Source organism: Notamacropus eugenii, chromosome 2 (genome assembly GCF_028372415.1).
Source record: "Notamacropus eugenii isolate mMacEug1 chromosome 2, mMacEug1.pri_v2, whole genome shotgun sequence".
Taxonomy (NCBI): domain Eukaryota; kingdom Metazoa; phylum Chordata; class Mammalia; order Diprotodontia; family Macropodidae; genus Notamacropus; species Notamacropus eugenii.
The window spans coordinates 355,715,878-355,736,490 of NC_092873.1; the positions used below are offsets into that span (position 1 = coordinate 355,715,878).

Consider the following 20,613-nt stretch of genomic DNA (forward strand, 5'->3'; position numbering starts at 1 on the left):
CTAGCTGACAGCCCCAAATTCTGCCCAGGGATGTTGTCAAGGCAACTAGATTAATCTGGTAACAGCCTCATGTGAAGGGAGGAGCTCTCCCTCACTTTACTTGCACAGAGCTGCTGCCTCCAGAGCTTCAGCCCACTCCAGCTGCCCCATTGCAGCCATTGTCCTTGGGTATTGTGGTGTCCTACGGAAGGGATCCAGGAGACCAACCTCCAGATTGCTGTTGGAGCTCCTTGACCACACATGCCCACTTCCACTGTCCTCCCTCAACAATCCAGTAACACATGGTTATACATGGTGGCTATATTTGTGTGAACACATTCTAGCACACATGTACCCTGGCATGCACATGCATAGACATGTACATACATCTCGTTCAATTCTACCACCACTCCCTGCTTTCCCCAGCCCCACCCTAGACCATGGCCCAGTAAACAGGGGTGGGGCATTGCCCAGGGCTGGTACTACCTCACCTCTCCCACAGAGCACCACCTAGGAATGCTCATCCCCACACTTTACCCTGTACAGAACCCAAGTCTGCCCTTCATAGTTTACCTCAGGGGCAGAATTTTAGTCTGGGCATCAAGTCTGTAATGTGTAGGAGACTTAAGGAACCACTTAGATTGCAGTGTCCAGACAGCCCTTTTTTCCAATCCCAATTCTGTACCCTCTGCTACTGTTGCCAGCTACAGACAGGTAACTCTTTGAGTGCTGCTCACTGATATTTGGTATCCCAGCTCCTGCTGCCAATTGTGCCCAGGTGCTTGGAGCAGTTGGTCTCTTCCACCTGGCTGCTACTGCTTTCCTTACCCAGCCTGACCTGCCAAAACTTGTTCATCTGCTCGTACCCGCCCTAGAGAGGGCAACCACCTTATTGTGTCCCGTCAGGCTTCTGAGAGAGCAAGCAGGCACCACCCCACTTTTACCCTGCCCGGCTGCTGGACAGCACCAACACAGCTAAGAGATTCTTGCACAGAAATTTCAGACAGGAAGGTGTGAAGTAGGGATAGAACCTGCCCATGCCAGTTTTCCTAAGGTGCATAGTCTTGGAAGTAGAAAATAGGGACGGAGACGACAATATCCAGTCAATTATCTGCCCTGGACTGCTCCTACAGGAGAGTTGGATAGATGTCTGTACCACAGATCACCCTTAAAATGAAGCCTGACTAGACTCACGGGTCTAGATTGGGAAAGAGACAAATTCTGGTCTCTGTAGTGTACCATGCCACACCCCACACGCCCCCATTTATTTCTGAACGTCTTTTCTTGCCCTCATTGACCCCACTTCAGTCCCAGATCTGTTCAAGGGGCCACATCTTGGCCTAGCGCAGTCCGTGGGCGGGTCCAAGGATGGAGGCCGAACCTGGGAGGGAACAGGGGTGGGTCTCGGCTCGAAGGGGCGTGGCCTCAGCTCTGCCACCTTCCCGGGGGCCGGGAGCGCAGCCGTCGCCTCCTCCTCTTCGGTGTCCTCGGCTGTTGCTATACGCCTGCCGCTTCTACTGCAGCAGCCGGGCCCCGGGGCCCACGAGCTAGGGGGCACCGGATCGACACCCGGGCCGCCCGCCTGGGCCCGGTACCGCTTGAAGAGGCATGGGGGTCTGCTGAGAGCTTGTGTCTCTTCCTGCTGGCATCTCCCGGGGGCACTGGACATTGGACTCCAGTCAGCTGCCAACCAGCCGCGGGCACCTCTGCTCCCTGGTCTCCGCGCCTGACACAACCCTTCGATCTGCCCCACTTCGGTTCTCAGCATCCCTGCGCTACCCCCCGCCCGCGGCCCGGACACCTGGGTCCTCCCGGCGGTCCCGGCAGGGGCGGGGGGGTTGGGGTATGAAGCCTCTGGAAAAATTTTTGAAGAAACAGACGTCGCAGCTGGCTGGGCGGGCTGTAGGAACAGGACCCGGAGGGGGTACTGGGGGGTGTGGCGGGCCTGGGGGCGGAGGGGGAGGAGGGCCTGCGGGAGGTAGTGGCCCAGTGGGGGGACCCCGACAGTTGCAGAGACGCCAAAGTGTATCTCGCTTGCTGCTCCCTTCTTTTCTCCGGGAACCCCCTGCCGAACCCGGGCTGGAGCCGCCTACGGAGGAGGAAGAGGGAGAACCTGGCAGGACCGCTGGGGAACCAGTTGGAGGGGGACCCTGCTGGTTGCAGCTGGATGAAGCCCCGGGGCCCGGCCCAATTGGAGTAGGGGGGCCTCTTCGTTCCCCATCCTCCTACTCATCGGACGAACTGTCCCCAGGAGAGCCCCTCACTCCACCTCCCTGGCTTCCTCTGGGGTCCCTAGACCAGCCCGAGCATCTGCTCAATCGAATCCTAGAGCGGCTGGCTGGAGGGGCTCCCCGGGACAGTGGGACCTCAGGTAAGTAACTGGCCGAGGCTGCCGCACCAGTTCTGAGGCCGGGAAAGGAATGGGGAATATGTGTCCTTCTCTTCTTCATCCTTTGGCTGGGGGGGAGGGGGAGGGGAGAGAGAGAGAGAGAGAGAGAGAGAGAGAGAGAGAGAGAGAGAGAGAGAGAGAGAGAGAGAGAGAGAGAGAGAGAGAGGGAGGGAGGGAGGGAGGAGGGGGAAGAATATTCCTAGTGAAAGTGAAGCCTCAGGATGTATCATGAATGGGGGTTTGAAGGTATCAGTTACCATGAGCATATTGTGTCTGTTGGGGTGATGGGGGTGGGGGGTCAACAAGAAGATTGTATGGTGTGTTCCTGGACAAGAGAAGTTGGCATGCCTCTACCTGTATCCCTTCACACTTGGCCTACTCTGGTTATTTAAGATAAGGGTCTGATCTCTTCCTACCTGGTTATCAACACTGTGCCATTCAGAACATAGCCTTCCTCTTCCTCTGAGGCATTCCATCTGCAGAGCCTTAGAAGCCCTTGATTTTGAATCATCCTCACCCCCACCCTAGAGCTGGGGCCTAGCATCTCAAAATGCCATTTAGGGTGGGACTTGAGAAGTGGGAATCAGGCCAGAGCAACCCCCAGAGAAAAAGAAGACCCCCTTGGAAGTGAACTTCACAGAGGAATTCATAGCTCAGTCTAGCAACTCCCACAGCTGATACTTAGGAGCTGTGCCTTTGGATAGTTAGTGTTAGATGGCCATAAGTGATTACTGAGCTGCCTGAAAGGTCCCTGGTGGAGAAAAGTATCCTCATTGATGCAGATAAGAAGGTGTGGGGATGGACTTGCTTATGGACGTAGGTGGTATGTAAATGGGAGGCTTGGGATGCCAAATAGACCTCTCCAGATGATTCCACTCTTTCCAAGCCTCTGCATAAAGCCTCATTAATATAAATATACCCAAGGAAGTCTTTATTTGATTAATTATGTGTTCTTCCTACCACCCCTACCTCTAATAACAGTTTAGGAAACTGAGGCCCCAGAAACAATAAGATGTTAGGTCCCTGGGGTGGAAAACACAGGGTGGCATTAGGTTAAGTAAAGAAGTCTTCTGGCAGTCAAAAAAAGCCCAGAAAATGAGGAAGGGAATCAGGGATATGGGAAAAGGAACCAACCAGCATCAGACTCCTCCCTCTTTTCATTCTTTCCCAGCGGACCCCAAGTCGGGGAGTATAATTCCTTTCCTAGATTTCCTGGACACCTAAGCCCCCTCCTTTTGGCTCAGGTTATAGATGCCCTGGGGAGCTGACACCTTTTTAATTTAATTAGAAAAATATCAGAGAGACACACAGCTCCCTTAACTGCAACTTCTCGCCTACGCCACACACTCTATATGCTTGTATATGACACATCCCCTTTTGCAGACAGTGAACTATAGCCCCCACCCCATGTATATGCCGATCTCTATTTTTCTCTCCCTGGTTCCCTTACAAATTCAACAGTCTGGATGGAATGTAATGCTGTTCCTGGTATCTGTCCTAGCGAAGCACAAGGAACTCCCTTTGCCTTCATTTTCTCCCAGAGTTCAGCAGGGTAGTTGGGGCCACTGAGATAGGAAAGGGAGGAGATGCTGACTTTTTTTTCTTACACCTGAGCCTGGCCAACAGACACTGTATTGATCTGTATCCTTTGGCTCTGGGCCTTCAGTCAGGCTAATTCCTCAGAGAATGTATGTGTTGGAGGTGAGAAGACAGCAGAGTAGCAGACCATCATGGCAGCCAAACGAGCTCTGCAGATTTATAGGAGAGAGGGAAGGAACTGGGGAAAGATAAACCAGTATGTCATGGAGGGGTGGCTGCTATGGGTACCTCTGTAAATCGACAGAAACTTCCTAGTCCTTAGGGTCTTTGAGGAGTCATTATTCAGCTCAATAGAATTCTGGGAGTGCCGTAGAAAAAGCATTGTACTCAGGAGTTTAAGAGTCCCAATTCCACTCCTGGCTCTCTTATTAACTAGCTGTGGAACTTTAAGCAGTTAAAAAAAAAAAGGCTTTAGGCTCCCTGAGCCTCTCTTTCTATCTTCAGAATCCAGCACAATACCAGAAAGACAGTAGGAATTTAATAAATGTTTCTCGAATTAAAATGAGGGCCTTAGACTAGATCTTTATGGGTCCTACCAGCGTTGATTCTATGACTACTTATCCTAGGGACCTTGGCCAGCAGCTAAGACCAAGGGCCACTGTATGGGTATTCCAGGAGCCACCTTATGGGTTGACTTCTCCCTGGAGCAATGCCTGAAGACCCACCCTGAACCTGCCCCAGCTAGGACACTTGGCTCTCTCCCTCCTTCCTGTCTGTGCGCCAAGTGGCCCTGCCCTACCCCCAAACTGGCTGCAAGTCAGGGCGACCTTGTACCTGGTTGACTGGCTGAGCCAGGCCTAGGATGGGGAGGAAGAAGAGCCACTCCTCCTCTCCTCCCTCATTAACCCTTCCCTCCTGTGGCACCCAGAGGCAATGGGACTTCTACTCAGGGCTTTGGGATCAAAGAGGCCAGGCAGGTTGCTGCCTCTCCCTCTTGTACAGGGCTGGTCCTGGCCTGCCTGCCTGTAACTGGAAGATGTTTTTGAAGTGTGGGAGGGGGAGGAAGGATGGAGAGAGATAGAAGAGAAAGACAATGAGTTGATATTTTAAAGAAGCTAGCTGGTACAATGGATGGAATGCTATACTTCAAGTCAGGAAGACCTGAGTTCAAATTCTGCCTCAGTCACTTATTAGCTATATGACTTCAAACAGGTCACTTCACCTTTCTCTGCCTCAGTTTCCCTAGCTGTAAAATGGGGATAATAGTGGCATCTATTTCACAGGAAAGATAGCATGTGTAAGGAAAGCACTCCATAACTGCTAGATAGTTATTTTGGTCCCCTCTCTTTTCACTCAGTTCCATCCATGGGGTCTCTCTGGTCCAGAGATTCCATCTCTTGGTACTGGTGGGGGTTTCTATGGTTTAAAGAAGGTTAGATTATATCTCATTCCCAGGATCCTGTCTGATTTCTCATTCCCCTCTCAGGCTTCATGGAAAATGAGTAGAAGAGTTAGTTGGGAAATGCTCTATAGGAGAAATAAATAAAGGTGCCATAGCCCCCCACCCCTTGCTTTCTTCCCCCAGCCACTACCATGATTACTAACCCTGCCCTTGGAGCAGCAGGCAATAGTGTTCATAAATGTGACTTGGTGTGCCCAACATGTTCAAGCAGGTGGCTAGGGCTCTGACCTAGAGTGGGGGATGGGGGGTGGAAAGGGAGAACTTGGCCCCCTGGCAGGTGGGGCAGCATCAAGCTGGTAGCTTTCTTAGTCTTGAGCATTCCTGGGCCAGGCGGTGCCTTTCTGACACCTGCCCTGCCAATCTCTGTACAGACATTCTGCTGGATGATTTTGTCCTCACTCACTCGCTCTTCCTCCCTACTGAGAGCTTCCTGCAGGAGCTGTACCAGTAATATCCTTTCTTTGGGAGTTTTGGGGAGGGTCTGGAAGCAGTTCCCAGCCAGCCAGAGGTAGGCATGCTGCCTGTCATTGGGGTACTTCCCCAACACTAAGAAGTTACTACAGTTACTATTAGGCCACCTGCTGGCTTATTATGGGGTTTGCTATAAATATTGGACCACCTGATATATCATTTTAGGGTCAGCTATAAGCGTGAGGCACCAGCTAGCCTGTTGGAGATTTTGTCACCAGGAGCTGGGCTATCAGTCTAACGCAGGGATTCTCCCTGAGGCATCTCAAGGGTTTCAGGGATAGAGTTCCCTGAAAAAAAAAATGACTTCTTTATTTTGAATTAACATCTAACAGAAATTTAACATTTTCTTCAGTTATTGAAAACCATTATTCTGAGAAAAGGCCAAAGGCTTCACCAGACTTCCAAAGGAGTCTGTGCCACAGAACAGGTGAAGAGCCCCTGATCTAAGTGAATTCCTAAGTGAGGTGGGTGGAGTCAGGACAGCCTGAAGTGGAACTCAAATTGGTAGTGATTGGATGGTGTAAAAACTGGGAGTGCCCCCTCCTTACCCTGAGCAAGTTGCTGAGACTAGGGAAGGGAAGGTATCCTGGCCCCAGTGAGGGGGCCCTCTTCTGACCCCATTTTCTCTCCCACCCACCATGATGCAAGGCAAGGGGTAGGAGGAATATGAAGTTAATTATCTATCCTCTTCTCCTCAGCCCCTAGTGTCCTGAAGGATGGGCAAAGAGTCTGAGACAGGAAGGGGTAGAGCCCCTGCATCTGGTCTTGTGGTACCATTTTCCTTAACTTTAGGGCCAGCTTTGTTCAGTCAGATGGTACTGAGGGGGCTGAGGGGCTAGGCCGGAAACAGGCATGCTTGGCTGTGCTCCTCCACTTTCTGGAGACATACCAAGGATTACTGCAGGAAGAAGAGTGTGCTGGTCGAATCATTAAGGTGGGTGCCACCCCACTTAGAAGTACAGTAAAGAAGACTGGAATTAGGAGGCTCCAGGGTCTCTGAGGGAGACTATTTCTGTTGAAGAAACACTCTCTGAGCTGAGGACCCAAGGGAAAAAAAATAGTTGGGGAAAAAAAATTGCTCATACGCATGAGCTTGGAATAGTCATGCAACTTGAGAAAACATAGAACCCTCTCACCCCTAGACAAACACATATGATACACACACTCTGCCAAAGCCTTTCACTCTAAGTGACTCCTTAACCTTTTCCCTCCCCAGCCACTTCTGTGTGAGATAGGGCTGGTCCAATTTAGGAAAAGAGGTTGGTTTTAGGCATGGTGGTCCTAGCCTCATCCCTGAAGTGTCGCATTCCCCTTTCCCCCAGGATCTGTATCTACTGATCATGAAAGATGAGTCCCTCTACCAAGATCTCCGAGAGGACACCTTGAGACTACACCAGCTGGTGGAGACAGTGGAACTTAAGTGAGGATTGAAGTGGGAGAAAATAGACATCTCAAGTTTCTCTGAGAGGGAAACTTGGTTTCCTATACCCAGGATTATTTCCTTCCTATTCTCCATATACATCAGCTATGGACACGATGATTATTTATTGAGCAGATTCTTATGGAATACCTACTATGTTTAGGGCCTGTGCATGTCGATGGGGTGAGGGTCAAGGGAGATACAAAGATAAACACAATACTTCTCCTTCCCTCAAGGAGCTTATACTCTAGTTGGGGGAAGATAAGACATGTGCCTAAACTACCAGGCAGTACATGAAAAGTACCATAAGACATAGGTACTAATGGTAAGAGCTACAGAATTTCAGAGGCTAACACAAAATGATAGATCAATATTTATTTGAAATAGTGACCCAAGATGTCTGGCATTATCAGTTATATCAGTACCACCTCCTTCACCTTGTCACCCCATTTAAAGGCCAGTGCCTATTTGACCACAGCCCCCTAGACTGGTATGTCTGCTGGCTGATGCTTGGTGCACCCGCTTCTGGGGCAGTGCCCACTGATACCTGCTATACCTGGTGCCAGGATTCCAGAAGAGAGCCAACCACCCAGCAAGCAAGTAAAGCCACTCTTTCGTCACTTCCGTCGAATAGATTCCTGTCTGCAAACTCGGGTGGCTTTCCGGGGCTCAGATGAGAGTAAGTGTTATGGGTGTGTGGTTGTGGATTGGGAAAGTAGGGATCCCTGAAAGTTTGTATGTTCAATGCCTAGGATCTCCACTGGGCTTCTCTGGGGTCCTTCTGAGGAGTTACTAGAGGTCTTGAAGCCTGCTAAAGGGGTTTCTTTGGGTCCAGTAATTCCCCAGGGGAATCTCTCAGATCCTATACCCATACTTTTCCCTTCGCCCTAGTCACACTCTCCTTTATGTCTACCATCATATCACACCTCAGTTTACCTCATGCACACAATGGAATAGTTTCCAATGGAAGGTAATAAAATAGACTTGCCTTTTACCGTCACTACCTTCCCTCAGCTGCCAAAGATATAATGCCCAGGTGGCAAAGGGTGAGGAGACAGTGAGAGTTGGATGTGGTCACTGTATTCTCCAATAAGCAGCAACCCTTCTCTGCCTCTTCCTTTCAGTCTTCTGCAGGGTCTACATGCCTGACCACTCATACGTGACCATCCGAAGTCGCCTATCAGCCTCCGTACAAGACATCCTGGGATCAGTGTCAGAGAAGCTGCAATATTCAGAGGAGTCATCGGGACGTGAGGACTCCCTCATTCTTGTGGCTGTAGCATCCTCAGGAGGTGAATGAAGCCTGGGGGTGGGATGGAATTGCAGGGATGTAGCTGAGGAGTCTAGATAAGGAAAGAATCATAGAAATGGACTTGGCTCTCTGGAACAGAAGTTAATAAATAGAGTCAGGAGACCTGGGGTCCGGTTCCATCTCATTGTCTGGTTGCTTTCTGTCTGAGTATTTAGAGAGTTCTTTGTCTTCGAGGATGAAGGCACAGGAAAGGGACCTTATGTCTAGGGTAGTAACAACACATTAAGCCTGCTCTGTCTTCATAGCCTCAACTTTTCCATCTGTAAAATGGGGAGAATAATCCTCACTCCTCCCTACCCCACTTTCTTGAAGAAGTACTCAAAGTATAAGAATGAGAGAAATACTTTGAAGGAAAAAAAGGAAAAAAGGTGCTACAAATGCAAAAGGGTGTTGTTATTTTTAGAAACTCAGATAAGTCTGATTGAAACCCCTAAGACTAGTACATCCCAGGCCAGAGGGTATCCCAGGTGGCCACAACATTCCTGAGTGCCCCCAACCAGATTGAAATGTAATTGGGAAATATTTAAAATAAATAAAAATACAATAGAACATAGATAATGTTACTATGTAACATTATTATTTTCTTTCTTTTTAGTAAATAAGATTTTATTTTTTTCAATTACATGTAAAGATAGTTTTCAACATTCATTTTTAATAAGATTTTGAGTTCCAGATTTTTCTCCCCTTCCTCTCTTCTCTCCCCTCTCTACAAGACACCAAGCAATCTAATTTGTTTATACACTATATGGTTTTCTAAGTCAATATGCGGCAACAGAATCCTTATGTGTGGTTTAGTGACCCCCATTTTTATTTGAATTTGATGCCCCTAACCTAGGCCACCTACTTGGATTGGGAGTCTTCCAGTGATATGACAAAGGTCTAGAAGTTCTAATGGAATTTTTGCTGCTAACATATGATTAAATCCCCCCATCCAAAGGATATTTGACTGGTCATTTTAGAATTTTAGGATCTGAAAGTAGATAACAATCTAAGATATAATTTAGTTCAACCCCTATCCTCTTACAGAGGAAGAATTTGAGTCAATGTGAGTTCAGCTCAATCCACTGGACCAAGCATTTATTGATATGGGATTTCCTTCTGAGGGAAGAAATACAGGGAAAATTTGAGCAATGTAAAAAATTTTAAAAGCTAGCATTTATATGTTGCTTTAAGATTTACACAGCAAGTTACATAGGTTATCTCATTTTAACCTCACAATAACCTTGGGAGGTTTGTATTATCCCCATTTTATAGATGAGGAAACTGGGGCTGAGAGAGGTTAACTGACCTGCCCAGGGTCACACAGGGAGTAAATGTCTGAGACAAGATTTGAACTCATGTCTTCCTAACTCTAGGTTTAGTGCATTGTGTCACCTAGTTGCCTCTATAAAAACAAAAGATGTCAAAAAATTATTTAAAACGAACAAGGAATTGTCAGGTACCTACTATGTGACAGGAACAGTAACAAAATCAATCTTGACCCATCCAGCCCAAGTCATTGCTAGTTTTATTTATTGTTTTCCTTGAGTCTGAGAGAGAGAGAGCTCTGTAGATGGTGTTACCAGTGTAGGCTTGCTCCTGATATACTGGGAGGTGAGGAAGAGGGGCAGCTTCAGTTATTTTTGTGAGGAAGAGGAACCAGAAATCCTGAAATCCTAGATCATGGATTGAAGGGTTGGGTTTTGGGTTTTGCCTACAGAGAAAGTCCTGCTACAGCCCAGTGAGGATTGTGTCTTTACCACCCTGGGCATCAATAGCCACTTGTTCGCCTGTACCCGGGACTGCTATGAAGCACTAGTAAGACTTCCCTACCCCCACCCCCACCCCCACCTCCAGTTTCAATGTGTTGCTCCTCTAAGCAAGGGGAATGGGAAACCCATGTACATGAGATCACGATCCTGAGTAGCTTACCTAAGAACACCCTTGTGCTCCTTACCCCCAGGTACCTCTCCCTGAGGAGATCCAGGTATCCCCTGGGGACACAGAGATTCACCGAGTGGAGCCAGAGGATATTGCCAATCACCTCACTGCCTTCCACTGGGAGCTGTTCAGATGTGTGCATGAGGTGGGATGGGTGGTGGAAAGTGGGGAAGGGAAGAGGGCCTAGATGGAAGGGATGGTTGAGGGAAGAAAGGAGACCAAGACTGGGAAATAAGTTGGGAGAGGACTGATAGACCTTGTACCAATGTTATTTTTGTCTTTCCACATCCCTTTTATACTGACTCCTGTTTGCCCTCAACTCCGTATCCCTGCTTTCATCCTTTATCTCCTTTCCCTTGGATGTCTCCATCCACTGTCCTCTCCTTCACACCCACCTCAACTTCTGTCTCCCCCAACTCTTTCCCTCTTGTCTTTTCTTCATTCTTTTCCATGCTACTTGTCTTCCCTCACTGGTAAACTGGCTGGTGGCTTAGCTGGAGTTCGTGGACTACGTGTTCCATGGAGAGCGGGGCCGACGGGAGACAGCCAACCTGGAGCTTTTGCTTCAGAGGTGCAGCGAGGTCACTCACTGGGTGGCCACGGAGGTTCTGCTCTGTGAGCCTCTGGGGAAGCGAGCACAGTTGCTCAAGAAGTTCATCAAGATTGCAGCTATGTGAGCCCCAAATCTGATTGGGAAAGCGGGGGGGGGCCTGTTTCAGAAAGGCTGGGGTCTCTGAAACCTACTCACCATTCCCTCAACCCTTACTCTAAACAGCTGTAAACAGAATCAGGACCTGTTGTCTTTCTATGCTGTGATTATGGGGCTGGATAATGCTGCTGTTAGCCGCCTTCGGCTCACCTGGGAGGTGAGGGGATATCCCCTGCCCTCTAGGATTCTCCCTCTTTTCCTGACTCCCTTCTACCTTGGGTTCTAGCCCCTCTTCCATCTCAAGGTTCTAGCTTCCTTATTCCCAATAATTCTTCCTGTGCCATTATTAACTCCTCAAATGAAGCTGGAATCTCCCTGTCCCTTTCTTTGTTTGCCACCCTATTAGTCTACATTCTGGGCAAGCTGATCATTCCTCTCCATCCACCACCTCCCCAGGTAAAGCTACCCTGAAACCACTGCTGTCTCTATGAACATTTTCTTTCCTTTCTTCAAACTTTTTTCTTCAGAAACTTCCTGGGAAATTCAAGAACTTGTTCCGAAAATTTGAGAATTTAACAGTGAGTATGATTGCTTTTTCTTCCCTCCTTCCACACATGTGTACAAATATGCTCACCTCCCTAGGATGCCAGAGACGTTCTTGCTACTTGACCAACCCAGACTTTTAGTAAATGGAAAAGGATGTAAGGAAGGCATGTATCTGTGAGGAGCTGGAAGAACAGTCACCACCCCCCATTCTCCTGTGCCCAAAACCAGCCACATGCTCAGAGAGGGAACTGAGGCAGGAAGGTTAAAAAGGGAGTGGAAGCACTCACTAGATGTAATGTCAGGTCCTACTTTGATCCCTGGCCAGCTGGTAGTAGAGTGGTTACAGAGTGGACTTGGAAGCAAGGCTAAAATTCTTCTTCTTACATTGACAGCTTCTGACTGAGGGATGGTTACTTTCAGTGAGCCTAAGTTTCTTCATTTGCAGCATTATTGAGTGGATAGGGGACTGGCCTCAGATTCAGGAGGATGTGGGTTCAAGTCTCACCTCTGATACCTGCTGAGAGTGTGCTCCTGAGCAAGTCATTTAGTGTCTAAAGCAATTCTGATGCTTTAAATTGAAGTAAATATGTTCATTCAGAAGGAAAATTCCTCTCTGAGCCCCCTATGCTGATGAAATCACAGGAATAGTCAACAAAGTTTTTACCTATCTCAGCAGGGCTACTATGAGATTTAAATGAAATAATATTCAAAAACAGTCTGTAAACCTGAAAGTCCTATATAAACGCCAGTCATTATTCCTATTCTCTAGGACCCTTGCAGGAACCACAAAAGTTACAGAGAGGTTGTATCCAAGATGAAGCCACCAGTGATCCCCTTCGTGCCTCTAATCCTCAAAGGTGAAGAGCCCTGACCTTCAAACATGACCCTTCATGACCTTTCACCAATGTTCCTATCCCTCAGATTATCCCCTGAACCTGAAACCAGGGCTTCTGAACCTTTGTGTGTGTGTCACAGACCCCTTTGGCAGTCTGATGAAGGCTATGGACCCCTATGGAGAATCCAAAGAATGTTTATAAATGAACAAAATAAAATATGAAGGACAACAAAACAAAGCAATTAAACTGATATAAAGATATAATGTTTTTTACCACTTACGTTCATGAACTCTCTAGAATCTATCCACAAACCCCCAAGAGGTCTGTGGACACCAGGTTAAGGAACCTTGCCTTAAATCCTGACTCTAATCCCAAATCTCAAGTCTTCCAGGCTAGAGGGCTATGAAATGTTGTATGGTTGTGCAGAAAAACCCTGAATTGCTTCAACTCTCCACTACAGTGATTTTCCAAGGGTTTTCTTTGACTTCCCTATACATCCCTGATTCTCCCATCCTCCTTCCCTCTATAGATTTGACATTCCTGCATGAAGGCAGCAAGACTCTCCTGGATGGATTAGTCAACATAGAGAAGCTGGTGAGCGAACCATGCATTCACATGCCCTTCCTAATGAACTGGGGGTTGGACTTCCACCTTCTCTTCTGAGCTCATGGTATGCTGTGCCTCACCAACCATGCCCAGCAGACAATATCCTTCCTTGCAGTGCCCAAGTTTGTCAAACAGATTCCAAGCCCATCTCTAAGGCAGCATTGCCTTGGCAACCCTCCCACATGTGACAGATCTGACACCCAGTTACTAGGATTCTCAGGCTAACTCTGGGCACTGAAGCCCAGCCTAGCTGTCTTCCATTCCCTCACTGTCCACTCTCATTTGGGAGAATCAAGCACGGCATAGTGGAACTGGAAATCAGAGAATCTTGCTCTGCTGGCTATCAATCAATCCACAAGCATTTTTTAATCATCATTTATGCTCTAGCACTGTGCTAGGCACTAGAGATAGAAAAAAAGTCCCTATCCTCAATGATCTTACTTTTTGGGAGTGGGGAGATGAACACCATGCACGAATATATATGCATACAAAATATATACGAAATAAATAAATAAAAATTAGAGCACAGAGATGCACTGGCTAGTGCATAGCTAGTGGACATGGAGGTGGAACTTAGCTCGGGCTTTGGAGGAAGCTACTAAGGATTCTAAGAGGAGGAGTTAAGAAGGAAGTGCATTTCAGGCTTAGGAAATAACTGTCCATGCAAAGACCTGGAGATGGGAAATGGAATGTTGTGCATGAGGGACAGATCTTAGTGTGTGTGTGAAGGAAAAGATTTTGATCAGTGAGCTTGGAAAGGCAATGGGAAGTGCTTTCAATTCCAAACAGAGAAGTTTATATTTGATCCTACTGTTTTTAGTGACCAGAGCCATATTAATTCCCTTCTATATGTTTTAATTTCTTCCTTTGTAAAATGAGAAAGTTAGAGCTGTTATCTCTAAGGTAGCTTTTCACTCTAAAGTCAAGGATCCTGAGTCCTTTTTTTGATCTGTTCAGAGACTAAAAATGTGGGAATAGGTTGAGCTCAATAGGGAGGGAACTCAGGCCTTGGAGGTAGGGGAGAGAAGGGGATAAAAGAGGGAGAAAGGCCATCTGTGTTTTCTTTTTTATTCACTGTAATTTCTTCTGGTTTTCCCCTCATCCTCATTCCTTAGCATTCAGTGGCAGAAAAAGTGAGAACAATCCGGAAATATAGGAGTCGACCCCTCTGTGAGTATGGTGATAGCCATGTTAGATAGGTCCTGAGATGTATGCATGTATGAGTGAGAGTGCTGTGTCTATGGAAGCAAGGCCAAACCCTTTCCCAGTCCTCCTTTCCCTGGCTCTCCACCCTCAAAGAATTTACCTTCTAAATATGTAGGCCCTTGTTTTTTTCCTCCCCAGTGAAGGTACCTCTCTCATCCCTCAGCCCCAGGTGCTATGGTTGTGTGTGTGTGTGTGTGTGTGTGTGTGTGTGTGTGTGTGTGTGTTATGGTGATGGTCCCAGGAGTGACTTTCCCCTTGATGTTCCCATAGGCCTGGAGATGGAAGCGTCACCTCACCACCTGCAGACAAAGGCCTATGTGCGCCAGTTCCAGGTCATTGACAACCAGAATCTGCTCTTTGAGCTCTCCTACAAGCTGGAGGCCAATAGTCAGTGAGGGTGGTGGTGGAGTTGGGAGTACCAGTGAAGTTACTTCTCCAGGAGCTTCTGGTACCCATACCTGGCACTCAAGCACTTTGCACGTGTGTCCCTCTCCTCTTCCCATCTCCTCCTTTCCCTGATAGATCTCCCTCCAACCTGGAGGTTGTTTAGAAATCAGCTTTGTTGCACTGAGATCTTATGCCTGTCCCTTCCAGGCTACCTGAATTTTGATTTTCTAGGTTTTGCTTGTCTTTCTGCCTCTAGTGCTAGCTGACATTGTACCCTCCCATCCCCAAGACAGTGAGAAGAGGTTGCAGTTTCCTCTTCTGTCCTCTTCCTGTAGCAGGATCAGTCTGGGGAAGGAATTTCTAGCCACCACCTCCTCAGGTAGGAAGGAAAACTGCAGGGTAGGGTAGGAAAGGAATTGTGGAGGGAAAACCAGCAGCCTCCATATCTGTCATACCTCCTAGCTTCTTCTCTTGTGGTCCTGGGATCCTTTTTTGCTATGAAGGGAGAGGGACTCCCCTCCCAAATCTTTATTTTACTCTTTTGCACAGCTATCCCTTTTCCCAGGGTTAGTTGGGAGAGTTGTTGTGAGAAAGGAATGGGATCTCCAGCTAGCAAAATGGGGGTGCATTGTACAAGGTGATCTGTGCTGTTTGGTGCTACCTTGTCTGCCTTGGTCCTGGGAGGGGCCTGGGTGTTTTTGTCATTCTCTCTTCACTACCCATCCCTTCCCTCTTTCTACTCCTACTCCGCTCCCCAGGTGCTGCCCTACATGCCCAGGCTTGAGGGTAAAGCTTTCCCTGGGGACAGGGAGCAGCAGCCGGTGGGAGGTGTACCCAGGAGCCCCTGCGCAATTCTCTCTGTCCTTCCCTCTCCCCCATTTCCAAAATATCCCTGGGTGGAGGTGAAAGGGCAGCAGATGCTCAGGGAAACATAGATTTAAGCTGCCTAGTGCATTCATCCTTCTTCTCCTAGGAGGTAGAGAAGAGGAAAACGAGGCACAGAGTCAGGAGTTAAAGGTCCTTGATGACAAATGCCATCTTTATCCTATTTTATTTGTTTTGGGGTATCTAGTCACTGAAATGGGAATTTTATCTTTCCCTGCTCCACTTCCCACCCCCAAAATCTCCTTCTGATCCTAGAACCTGGCACATAGAAGATGGGAAGATGGATATCTGTGCCTCTCCCTCTGTTTCTAGTCTTTCCTTTCTCCCAGTCAGGGTTAGGGTGAGTCTGGCTTCTCATTCCTTGAGCAGGGGACCCTCTTCCCCCAAGAAGGGGAGGCTCTAAAGACAGAGAATGGCAATGCCTTTGCTACCTCTCTCTCTGTCTCTTCCACTATGGGCCTCCCAGGTTGGAAGTCAAGGGGGTGTGGGTACAGGGGCCCCTGGCAGCTACTGGGCATGGTTTTTTGGCACTACCCTGCCCTCCTATCTGGCTCCTCCTCTCCCTTTTTGTGGCAGCTGTTGCTGCTTCTTTTCTTTTGAGAATGTATATATTTTTTACCAAATGCTCTTTAATTGTAAATTTATTTTTTAAAACAAAAAGAGGGAAAGAGCCTTGTATAATATGTAATGCTGTATCATACGTAACATTGTACAGTCCCTTTTATATGGCCCATCTGTCTTATTCTTGCTACAAAATGTCCCTACACCCACACGCAGACACTACCATACACTCCCACTGTTCATATTCTCTGTTACCAACTCATCTCCCTAACCATCCCCGTCGTCTGTGCAATTTCCTTCTTAACCCATCATATTTTCTTCCCCCAATTCTACTCAGAAAAAATCATATAGCTTTTTTGCCATACTCACACCTCCTAACTCTTTCTCCCTTACCTGTTGTAATATCTTCCTACCCTTCCCCATTCCTATGTACAATTAAACAAGTGTGTATGAGCATCTTAGCACACTTGTAAATACATTCGCTTTTGGTCACACTGGCTTCCCACCATCCTCCTCCCTCACTTCCTTATTCTCCCTCATGTACCCATTGCCTCCTACTGCCTGCCTTTATTCCCACCTGTCCCTGTACCCCTCTCCTCCCACCCCCAAGATAGCTTTAACAGAATGAATGGTGTGTACTGTGCAGTTTTGGTTGTTGGGCGGAGAAAAGGCCAATAAAGTTTTTGAATCAACATGTCTGCTACTCTCCTCTTTTGTATTTTTCTTTTTACTTTTAATTGAGTCTGAGGAGAAAGTGGGGTGGCAAGTAAGGGAGCAGTGCTGTGTATCCCAAGCCTCTCTCAGGATTTGGTTGGTGAAGAACAGTCTGGTGGCTGCCATGCGTGGAGTAAAAACAGTGGGACTTTGAAAAAGTGAAGATTTAACTCAATACCTTTATTGAATTCCTACAGCGTGCAAAAGAACAGTGAGAAATACATGGGTGAATGTCAAGTTCCTACCTGGAAGCAGTGTACAAAAAAGCAGGGGAGGTTAGATATCTACCCAGGTGACAACATTATTAGGAAGTACAAGGTGAGTGCTTCAAGAGGGACTGTAGGAATTTAGAAGAAGAGGGGGAACATTTCTGGGTGGTGCAATAAGGGAAAATTTCTTGGAGGAGGTGGTATTTAAAGTGAGTGATAGGTAGAAATTCCAGATGGAGGTAAAAATGTAGAATGGGAAAGACCTCCATAGAAATTTTTTTTAAAAAATGTCATCTCCCTTTCCCCTACATTAACCATTTGTAACACCCAAGGTTGCCTTAAGGTAAAACAATTTGACCTATTCAGGTCTAAAAGACTTACAGGATTCTGTAAGAATGACCATTCTTAGTCATTTTGCCTAAAGACCAAGTCCAGGCACCAAACTTCTCAAGGAGATCACCGAAGGGATAGGGAAACAGACAAAGAGACAGAAGTTTTAGAGAGCCCTTGCCAGGGCTTTGGGCACTCTTGAAGTTTGTAGGACATAGACACAGGATATTAGAGCAATGTTTACAGGTTGTAGGGGTTCAGGTGGCTACTGTTGCTGTTAGCTCTTCACCCTCATAGGAAACTGTGAAGGAGATTCCCTTCCAGCACCCGCAGAGAATGGACTTTTTTGCTTTTCTTTCCAAGGGGCAACTTTTTCTCTCAAAACAACAAAAAAAAAGCTTGAGAAGAAGAGGATTCAGATTGCTGTAAATATCGTGGTCTCTTGGCTGTAGCTTCAAAGACAATTCCTCCCCAAACTGTTCTCTTATAAGAACCAATGGTTAACCTGGACATTTCAAAGTGAATATCCTGGAGACATCTTAAATTCAAGATGTCCAAAACAGAGCTAATTATTTGCATGTGCATGCGAGAGTGAGCTCTCTCTCTCTCTCTCTCTCTCTCTCTCTCTCTCTCTCTCTCTCTCTCTCTCTCTCTCTCTCTCTCACACACACACACACACACACACACACACACACACACACACACACCATTCACACCCCAATCTGCCACTCTACCAAACTTCTCTATTTCTGTCAAAGACACAATCATCCTTCTAGGCTCCCAGGTTTTCAGTCTTTGCTTATGTTACATATCCAATCAATTGCCAAATCTTATCATTTCTACCTCTTAAATTCTATCCCCAACTGTCTAGTCACACAGTTGATGCTTGGTTGTCATCATTTCTTACCTAGACTATTGTCATGGCCAACTAAGTGATCCCTACCTCAAGTCTCTCACACCTTCAATCCTTCTTCCAGAGAGCAATCAAAGTGATTGTTCCTTAAGCACAGATCTGATCATGCCACTTTCCTACTTAAAAGTCCAGTGGCTTCCTACTGCTTCCAAGATCAAATATAAACTCTTTTGTTGCCTTTTAAATCTCTTCATCAGCTGATTTTCCAGCCATATTATACATCTCTCCCCTTCCCACACTCTTTGGTCAAGTCAAAGTGGACCTCTCTGCTCCAGATTCATGATTCTTCATCTCCTATCTCTGTCACTCAGATAAGTACTTATTAAGAGCCAATGTAACACTTTTGTTACAATAATTAGCTTATTTTCATTGTAGGAAACAATGTAATGGTCTTTAAGGTCCACTTGCTTTGGCTTTAGGGAATTTATATTAGATGAAAAATTCTGAGTTCAGTCATAGTTGTTTTATGCCTCCAATGTTGAGATTTCCTAACAGGTAGAGGTTGGATTCTCTGCAGAACCACACCCCTCCCTCCCCCCCCCCCCCACAATTAGCCCCTGACTTCTTTATGGAAGAGGCAAAATTATAGTGTCTGTGGATATACAAACATTTATGGGAAAGCTAAGGAAAGAGCACATTTTTTCTTGGGACTTCCCTCAGCCTTGGTCTTCTTCTCTGAGAATTTCTTTAGAGACAATGATTCTCCTTTCCCTGCCACAGCCCAGTCTTTCTTTTGCTTCTCAAAAGAGTGCTGGAAATGACATACTTGCTTTAACTTTTTATACTGATAATATTTAATATAAATTTTAGATTTTAATAAGGGCGGTCAACAATACCCAGACATTCAGAATTTCTCCCTCTAATTCTGAGATAGCTGCTTCCTCTTATAGAAATTGTATAGGGAATGCCCCAGTATTTCACATATTGACTGATTCATGGAGGTGTACAGACCCTATTTGAACTCAGTTGGGATGTTTGATTCAATCAATTCAATTTAATCAAAAAATGTTCATGCCTAATCAGTCAGTTAATAAACATTAAGTGTCTATTATGTGCCAGGCAAAGAAAGCCAGAAGGCAGTCTCTGGTTTCAAGAAGCTCAGAATCTGCTGGGAGGGAGACAATATGCAAACAACCATGTATTAATAAACTAAATGCAGGATACATTGGAGATAATAAATGAATGGAGGCATTCTAGCTAGTTAAAGTAGCAAAGCTAAAAGGTGGTGGTTCCAGTCTAAATCTTACATGTGGTACAGGGAATATGCAGAAAGGTATGGGAAAAGAACCAGTTCCTGCCCTCAAAGAGTATAAATTCTGATTGGGGAGATAACACTTATATTTGCACTAGCAAACTGTACCTTTGTACTAGCCATCCCCAATCATGGAATGTACTCCCTATTTACCTGGGTTTCAAAGAATTCCTTACTTCCTTTCATGACTCAGCTCAAGTGTCAACTTTACAGAAAGACTTTTCTGATGTCCCCAAATACTAGGGCCCTCTCTTCTCACTATGTCATTCATTCATATACACACATATATGTATATGTGATATATACATATACCTATTATGCATGTATATACACATACATACATACATAGAGAGAGAGAGAGAGAGAGAGAGAGAGAGAGAGAGAGAGAGAGAGAGAGAATCTCCCTGACAGAATTAAGCTCCTTGTGAGCAGGGATTTTTTTTGTATATCTGTTCCTTGAACCTAGCACAGAGTTTGCCAATGAGTCCTTAATAAATGTGATATTGATTGAAGAATTCAGTTTTTTTGGGGGGAGAGGGGGAGGGTTTCTCTTTGGGATTTCTCCTTTTAAGAGAGTATAAAAGGTGGTAAAGCAATGGTTAGACCCTTAAATACCACCAAGCCAATGATTTTTCCCTTAGGATGCCAATATAGGGTGAAGAGGCCTCTTTTCTCCATAGACCTCAAAACTGTCTCATTTTGCATAGCAGAAGCCTGCAAAGGCTTCTTAGGCATTCCCAGAGTCCTGTTGCTTGGGTTGCCCCTCTCTTGAACCAATATCTTCTTCCTACTGTGACTATAACCATGTTCTCCTTCTTGCCCTGTTATTATTTTTGTCCTATCTGAATAGATGTCTAGTTGTGGCTTCGGTGAGATATAGAGAATGAGATTTTCTTCAATTCTAAAATGTGGAAAAATAGTTCTATCTCACAGGACTGTTGTAAGCAAAGTGCTTTGCTAATCTCAAAGTGCATGAAAAAGTAAGCCCTGTTTTAGTGACATTGCAGATTTGTCTCTAAACTGTGTG

At 46.3% G+C, this 20,613-nt stretch overlaps 1 protein-coding gene across 2 annotated transcripts; it reads left to right on the forward strand.

Annotated features, from left to right (window-relative positions):
• Positions 1-1,809: 1,809 nt before the first annotated feature.
• RAPGEFL1 (Rap guanine nucleotide exchange factor like 1) lies at positions 1,810-16,860 on the forward strand. Of its 2 annotated transcripts, XM_072646332.1 has the most exons (15): positions 1,810-2,350; positions 5,741-5,819; positions 6,639-6,774; positions 7,163-7,260; positions 7,827-7,939; positions 8,385-8,552; positions 10,272-10,369; positions 10,515-10,637; positions 10,987-11,165; positions 11,268-11,358; positions 11,669-11,719; positions 12,457-12,544; positions 13,053-13,117; positions 14,245-14,299; positions 14,606-16,860. In XM_072646332.1, the coding sequence occupies exons 1-15, from the start codon at positions 1,825-1,827 to the stop codon at positions 14,728-14,730; spliced, it is 1,995 nt and encodes a 664-aa protein (XP_072502433.1). In that variant the 5' UTR covers positions 1,810-1,824; the 3' UTR covers positions 14,731-16,860. The 2 variants fall into 2 exon arrangements, with proteins under 2 accessions (XP_072502433.1, XP_072502434.1); XM_072646333.1 differs by lacking the exon at positions 14,606-16,860 and having other exon boundaries at positions 13,053-13,193.
• The last annotated feature ends 3,753 nt before the right edge of the window (positions 16,861-20,613 follow it).

Excerpts from the sequence above, each read along its gene's own strand:
- RAPGEFL1 (XM_072646332.1), top strand. The coding sequence starts at position 1,825 with ATGAAGCCTCTGGAAAAATTTTTGAAGAAACAGACGTCGCAGCTGGCT. Across the intron at positions 2,351-5,740 it reads CCGGGACAGTGGGACCTCAG|ACATTCTGCTGGATGATTTT; the intron begins GTAAGTAACTGG and ends ATCTCTGTACAG. Across the intron at positions 5,820-6,638 it reads CTGCAGGAGCTGTACCAGTA|CTTTGTTCAGTCAGATGGTA; the intron begins ATATCCTTTCTT and ends CTTTAGGGCCAG.